Here is a 7,993-nt window from a genome sequence, read left to right as displayed (position 1 = left end):
ATTAGATCCAAAAAATAATAAAGCCATAATTAAATTTAAAAAAAAAAAAGATTTATAACACAATATTCACGTCAAAGAATCGGACAGGAGATTAATGTTAAATTAGTTCCTAATCGATTCATTAAATTCTCTAAACCTGAAATTTGATGATTATAGTTCAGAAAATTAGATATAATATTTCCTGAATGGAAACTCAACATGTTCTATGCATTGGATTTGATATAATTTTTTAAAGAAGTGCTAAAATTATTTTGGTAAATTCTGAAAAGGTTCTAAATTTATAGAAGGATTGTCAATTTTTTTTTGTTTATATTTTCTTTTACTTTTTGAATCCAGTAGGTCACTCATGTAATTGAACACTAATATTATAATGTTCAAATCAATATGGATGGGTCATTATGTCACCTGAATCTGAACATGCAATTGTTTGAAAATCAGATCGGTTATATAAGACGATTTTATGAATTTTTATTTATGAAATAGATCGATAATATTTATATTTATAATAAAAAATAATTTGTTTTTATGATGATCCAAATAAAAAATTCATCTCATAAAATTGATGATAGTTTCGGTAGAGTTTTTGCTGAAATTTTTTATTTTGCTTTCTAGGAGCCACACACAAAACGAATGGACTGAGGGGTGGGCAACAGGGCAACAATCTTGGCCCACCTCACATGCCCATATTTCTTTTATTTTTTTGTTTTAATTATTTCAAACGGTTTAATTTTTTTTTTTAAGAAAAAATCATATTTTATTTGCAAAAATATACAGACGACATTATTTGGTGCAAATGATAATTCTTTATTTAATTTAATATTTGACTAAAATTCTACGTAAAATATTTAAAAGCTCATAACTTCTTTTAACAAACGAGAATTCTTGATTTTTTACTATAATTTCATCTTATTTAATACCTCAAAATATAATTAGTATCTACTTCCAAAAAAATAGAAAGTAGTATCTATATAATTATTTTATATTATGACATTGTTATCATTTTATGCATTTTGGGATAAACTTTCAGCAAACCACCTATATAACTATCATTATATTAATTTAAAATATTTTTAAAAATGTTTCATTATTGAAAGACTTGAATACATATTAGGAGATATTTGTGACAGATTGTAATCTATTTGAAAAATATTTTCTCCAAAAGCTAAAAAATAATTATATTTAAAAATAGACCGATCCTTGAGCTAGGTAGATAAATAATCATAGTGAAAAAAAAAATAGATTCACAATCTTACTTTTATATTTTTATACATGATTTTATTCTTTATAAAAAAATACACGATATTAATATTGATGTTGTTGAGTGCAATAATTGTTCTTATTTAGTAGAGCGATCGAACCGTTGTGCTTAAACTGTTGTGCGTTTTAAAAGATTTGAGTTGCATCATTACCACTAGCTATAGCTTTTGATAAAGCGGTAAGCACTCGGTGCTACAATAGGTATCAGAGCGAGGTCATGAGTTCAAGTCTCCCAAGAAGCATATTTCTATACTTCTTGAGAGTGAATGTTGGGTTAAACGTGCATGAGTGAGAGTAGTACTGAGATGGATGACCTTTTGGGAAGTTCTCATGCGTCTAATATTGTCTCTACTAGATAAAAGGTAAGACTGATCTCAAAGGAAAATGAGACAGCACCACCAGATAAACACGCACCTCCTCGGATTCATGGGCCTAACAGCCCGACCCATTGCACTAAAGTAGGTGCACTCTGCGCTGTCAAAAATATAATGAAATAAAGTTGCGTTTTGGCTAACAACTATAATTTTTGGTATAGTGGTAAACGCTTGATCCTAAGAGATGTCCTTGTGATGCCCCCGAGCTTCTAAATTTAGAGTGAAAATAAAAATAAATATCAGTTCACATATTATTCAATCTATGAATATTTATATTAATTGAATCGAGCTAAATATATTGAAAATTTAAGGCTTAAATTTGGTTTGAAATAGATTTATTTGAGGTCAAAATCGATTGGAAGCTCAAAAAATTTAATTTTTATCCGAGTTCGATTCGAACAAGGGCTTCGATTTGACTTCAATTCGAAAGATTCAAACATTTTTGCGAGTTATTGGAGCTATTGTTCGAAAGTAATACTCGAAATGTTCGTCGGTGTGCGAATTATCGAATAATAACAATTGAGTTTGACTTGAAAAAACATCGAATATGTTCCGGTTCGATCAAAATCGATAAATTAAAATATAAAACAAATATTTTGCCAGACGGACCGGTCCCATGCATGTTTTTTACGCGAAAAACTTACACGGAAATCGCAAATAGCGACTTTCAGCAAAATAAAAAAGAATAAATAAACAGGAACTGTAGAGGGTTTTTTGGCCTCAATATTTCATCCCTTTCCAGTTGAACCTGGAGTGAATTGAAGGCTTCAAATGCTTTGACGAAACTCCAAAATCTAATCTCACGTTTCGTTTGTAGGAATTTTTGGGAAAAGAATCAAAGATTCGTGAAAGAAATATATATATTTGTTTCAATTCAAGGAAAATTTCTTCTTTAATGGCCGCTCAAGGACTGTCTTTATTTCCTGTCACACCTTCTTTTTCATCCTCGCAACAATCTTGCGGGGAAGCCGTTGAACGGTTTGTGAGGTTGAAGCCGGAGATTCTGTCAAATTATTATGTGGGTACGAAGCTATCGATTCGACCGTCGAGATTGAGTCTTGTCACTTCAAGACGACTGGGCTCAACTGTTGCAACCGTTTCTTTTAGCCTCCCAACTGGGTGAGTCTTTATGTTCTATTATTGGAGTTATTGCTTGCTCAAATTTGTTAATTTATCTTTGGTTTTGTAGAAAGAGAGAAGGTGCCGCTTATGACAAGAAACCAAAGTAAGATTTGCATGCTTTTTCCTTGGTTATTATTGGTTTTGAAGTCAATATATGGCTTGATTTATGGTGTTGTGGTCTAGTAAGTATGATTTTTATGTGTAGTTGAGAGTTTCTTTTGACCTTTACAGATTTTCGGCGAGGGCGATAAAGTCATTTGCTATGGCGGAGTTGGAGGCTAGGAAGCTGAAATATCCAAATACTGGGACCGAGGCTCTACTTATGGGGATTTTGGTTGAAGGTTGGTGATTGCAAATGATCAAATGCTGCCACTTTTAGTTGATTTCAGTTTGCTTCGAATTTCTATCCTAGAAACCAAAACTCTTAATTTGATTGATTCTCCAGAGAACAATTTTTTCCATCAGAAAATTTGTCAGTTTGATTGAAGAAGATACCTTTGTGCATTTTGTTCCTTGAAGAAATGAAAACGTTTGAACTCAGTGTTGAGTTTATGTTAAGCACTAGTAATGTGTTAACATATTGGTATAATGTCGGGTGCTATGTAAAGTGTCGTAGCAGTATAAAAATAATGAGTGTCTTAGCATAGGTTACAGTCTTGAAACTTTGAGAAAAAATGTGTTTTTTTTTATAGTCATCAGGTGTTGATGTTGCAGGAACCAGTTTGGCAGCAAAATTTTTGAGGGAAAATGGAATTACACTGTTCAAGGTGCGAGAAGAAACAGTGAAGCTTTTAGGGATGGCTGACTTGTACGTTTTCAGTCCAGAGCATCCACCTTTGACTGAACCAGCTCAGAGAGCTCTAGATTGGGCGGTTGATGAAAAAATGAAGTCAGGTTGTAATGGAACTCTTATGTTGTTGAAGTTGTCCGCATATACCATGCATAGTTGATTAAGCATTGGTTACTGTGCTCACAAGTGTTAGATTGCTGCTCTTATTAGTGGATAATTGAGCTATAGCAAGCTTTCGATCCTATAATTGGGTTAATATCCAAGATCACATGTTCGATTTCTCTAAGCTATAAGTTGAAACAAAATTTAGTTGCACATCTTGCCATGTGTGGCAGCCATATGCAACTCATTGATCAAACGTAGTGTTTGACTGTTTATGGTTATAATTTTAGTTACATGGCAACTAACAACTATAAGGTTTGGTTCTAAGTGTTTGGTCCTACAATTGGACTTCCACCGAATTATCTTTAATTATATTTACTTTGGATACTGTAACGTATTGTTTCGCTATCTAATGGATTTCGTATTTTGGTCTTTCAGTTTTTCAAGATAGATAGTGATCATCTTTTTACTTTTTTCGTTCCTGAATTGCTAATGTTACTTATTTTATCCAAATCAAAATTTCTAAATTTAATTGTTGAACTGGATGAGAATTTCATCGTTTGCTTGTCATTGGATTACATGTGAATTATGTATCATTGATGGCGTCTTTCCTCGTCGATTAGTAAATTGAAATGGGAAAAGAACTGGGATCGACTTTAGTTGGTTCTTTGTGTGCAATCTGAAGTACTGTCATCAAAACACGATTGATATGTTACTTTGCTTGAGCAACGTCAGGGAACCGTAAGGTTGAAGCAGTGGTGTCTAGAAAGACAAAAACGAAGAAAAATACTGCAAGACAAAAACAAAGAAAAATACTGTAAGGTTGAAGCAGTGTTGTTTAGAAAGGCACAGAGCAAGACAAAAACAAAGAAAAATACTGCATACATTATGATATTTTAATTTCTAGAAATCTAGGCAATGTAACATTATGATATGTTCGTTTTTGTCTTGCTCTGTGCCTTTTCTATCATTTCAATGAGGGATGAACGTCAATTTTAATTAGGAAGATAAACTTCACTGGTCAAAACTAAACTATAACTTCCGCTAGTTTCTAAGCATATTTTATCCTTAATTAGGCTGTTTTCTTTTCTGCTAGTTTTTGTTTATTGTTTGCATCAGTCAAAATACTTACTAATATCATAAGGAACAACAATGGTGCCTGTTCCACCATCTTTTCAGATTTCCTTGTTTTGATCCTTTTTTAATAAAACATTATACTCAGTCAAGCAACTGAGTACCTTTTCCTCCAATTTTGTGGGGTAGACTTTTTCTAGTATATTTTTGGCTTGGAATAGACAGGGTTTGATATATGAATGTATCTCATTCATATTTATGATTAAAACTATGTATAATACCGAGTTCTCAAAGTGCTTGCTACTGTCATTACTACTTACGATTGGAAGCTCTCAAATGCAGGTGAGAGTGGAGAGATTACTGTTTCACATCTGCTTCTTGGAATCTGGTCACAAGAAGAATCAGCTGGGCATGTAATGATGGCTACGTTTGGCTTCGACGATGAAAAGGCCAAAGAACTGGCTAAAACTGTAATTTTACTATGTATTTAGTCGATTTGAAGTTACATGATTTCTTTGGAATCCTCTGGTGCAGACTTCAAATCTTTCATTTTCGCAGATGGACAAGGATATTATTTTGAACTTCAAGTAACTTCGCCCAATCAACCGGATGTAAGAATCTCAAAACCTTCATTTCCAGCACATGCCAAGGAGAAAATTTTCCTCTTGCTGATGATATTGATATACAAGCCAGTTATCAACACTCTTCTTACGGGGTCTGGATTCCGCGAATTCAAATGGCGAAAGTGTTCGTAGTTTTGATTCAAATGCACTTTTGTTTGCTCAATTTGATTATAGATTTTTATGGAGATGAATGTTTGTCTCTCCATGGCTTTATTTTGTGTTCTTCTCTGAAAATGTTGTGTTCGTATTCGATCTTTGAGACGTTGGATATAAATTTTCAAAGTTGATGTACCTAATGCATAAAAAGAGATACAGGACATGATTTATATAAAAATAAGAATTTAAAAAAAAAAAAAACTAAGAGAAATATTGTTTGTATGAGCAACAATTATATGAGTAGGTCTCTTGTGCGATGATTTTACGAATTTTTATCTGTGAGACGGGTCAATTTTACTGATATTCACAATAAAAAGTAATACTCTTAGCATAAAAAGTAATACTTTTTCATGGATGACCCAAATAAGAGATCAATCTCACAAAATACGATCCGTGAGACCGTCTCCCACAAGTTTTTGTCCAATTAATATTAGAGCAAAATTTATTCGGAAAAAGATTATTATATGAGCATATTTCACAAAAAATTATGCTTCCAAGCTTTTTGTATGATTATTGATATTTTGAAATTAGAAGAAAATTTGTTATAATTATATCTCAAACACAATATCTAATCTAAAATTTGAGATCTTGAATCGAGCAAGCGCATATTGTATTTCATTGACATTATTTTTCTAAAAAATTTCAAATTCATATATTATGCCATTAAAGATATGAGAATATATATCTAAAAAATGCTAGTAAGTAACAAAATCATTCAAGATGACTTAATAAAATATATAAGGATTTTGAAATTATTTTTGACTAGAGCAAAGTTTTTATATTAACACTTGATATTATATTTTGAAAAGCTTCTTTATATGTATAAAAAAAATTAAAATTCATTTCGGTAGTCGAACTATTGATAAATTGAAAATTGAGTATATGAACTATTGTGAATGACTTAATTGGTATATGAACTGTTTATAAATTGACAAAAATTAATACATGATCAAGCTAAAATTTCAATTTTACCTTGACCTAATTTACTTTAAGCTCAATTACTATTCCTAAAGTTAAGTAAGTGTACATTTTTAATTTCAAGATTACTTAATTTATTTTATTGATATGTATTTTTTAAAATATTTATTTAAAAATCATATTTGATAAATAATTATCAACTCAAGTATACAACAAATTTTTTTTTTATCATATTAACGAATTTCGATATGAGTTCGATGAGTGTGATGACATTCTACTTTTTGGTGGTCCACTTATTTTCCCAAATTTGTAATATTTGACTTTTTTAGACTATAATATTTTTGGTTTCTAAGAACTACTTCAACTTCCAGCATAATCATGACATCTAAAGTTCTTTATTCTATGCATTTGTTGCTTACTTCTAATTATTATTGGAAGACCATTTTCTTTACAATATAAATGAGAATTTTTATTAATAGTCCTTAATCGTTTGTAATGTTGTCATATGACGCAATATTGCCATTTTTTTTTTTTTGAGAAAACGTGTTATATGTGCCAAAGTATCTGGATTACGGTGACACATTCCAAAATTAGTATTTCTATTCAAGACTTGACATTTTGTCGAAGAAAAGTTGCATTGTTTTATTTTCTTCGACCCCTGAATTTCATATATATTTATCCATTAAACATATGTCATGTAATTTAAGATTATACCGAGCTTGAATATATTTATTTTTCTTATCTGTGTCTTGAATGTTAAAATAGTCTACCAATATAAATTGTGTTTTAAATAGGGCAGACATTCTTTTAGCTATCTCACTAAGAGATTCTCCGGCTAGGACTGACTCTTTGGTTTTTGTATAAGTCATGTCGCATGCAAGTTTGACTGATCTCATCAGACCCATTTCTAAAAGTTTAATTAATCATTATTTATTAAGATCAATTATTCATGCTGCTATTCTCATTGTCGATGTCCAGTCATCGATGAGATATTTTATGTTTTTGAAGTTCAATACATCAAAGTTAAACATAACCCCATGAAGATGTATTGGTTCTAAAACATTCTTCCGATAAGATGTTTGTTGTAAAATAATTTGATTTCTCCTATAATTTAGATTTTTGTTTGAATATCATTTAATATTTCAAGAATTTATTTGTTGTTTCTCAATAATGTTCTCAATTTTGAGTGGTACATAGTATAGCTGATTGTCATATTTATGTACCATTTTTTGAATTTTTCAAGATCTTCGGAGAGTTAGAAGAATTCGAGACTATTTCTAGGAGCCTATTACTCTGAATAATATATTTACTTTAAGATTCTGAAATGTTTATCTTTGCTCTTGATATCTAAACTTGATTAGATTTTATTGTAAATAATTTTTCCTCGACTCTAATATAATTTCTGACATAGTTATAAAATCAAAATTATTTTTGATCATTTTATCAAAATTGATGAACTCAAACTAAATTTTTACGTCTTAGAGTAAATCATAAATTGAAATTTGAATTGAGAATTTTTTTTTATAATTTATCCTTATTTTTAATGGGTTTTTTAAAAAAAGAGAAAAAAAAAACCT

The 7,993-nt window shown here is 30.6% G+C and overlaps 1 protein-coding gene across 4 annotated transcripts; it reads left to right on the top strand.

Annotated features, from left to right (window-relative positions):
• Positions 1-2,319: 2,319 nt before the first annotated feature.
• On the top strand, positions 2,320-5,633 carry LOC140986481 (ATP-dependent Clp protease ATP-binding subunit CLPT1, chloroplastic). 4 transcript variants are annotated; one of them, XM_073454745.1, is made up of 7 exons: positions 2,320-2,750; positions 2,821-2,856; positions 2,985-3,094; positions 3,468-3,647; positions 5,062-5,189; positions 5,254-5,330; positions 5,409-5,633. In XM_073454745.1, the coding sequence occupies exons 1-6, from the start codon at positions 2,527-2,529 to the stop codon at positions 5,308-5,310; spliced, it is 735 nt and encodes a 244-aa protein (XP_073310846.1). In that variant the 5' UTR covers positions 2,320-2,526; the 3' UTR covers positions 5,311-5,330; positions 5,409-5,633. The 4 variants fall into 4 exon arrangements, with proteins under 4 accessions (XP_073310846.1, XP_073310845.1, XP_073310849.1 ...); XM_073454748.1 differs by having other exon boundaries at positions 2,322-2,750; positions 5,278-5,330; XM_073454744.1 differs by having other exon boundaries at positions 5,254-5,633.
• Positions 5,634-7,993: the final 2,360 nt, after the last annotated feature.

Source organism: Primulina huaijiensis, chromosome 10 (genome assembly GCF_012295235.1).
Source record: "Primulina huaijiensis isolate GDHJ02 chromosome 10, ASM1229523v2, whole genome shotgun sequence".
Classification (NCBI taxonomy): Eukaryota; Viridiplantae; Streptophyta; class Magnoliopsida; order Lamiales; family Gesneriaceae; genus Primulina; species Primulina huaijiensis.
Note: the sequence above shows the minus strand (reverse complement) of the source record. Positions and strands in the feature narration are given on the sequence as shown.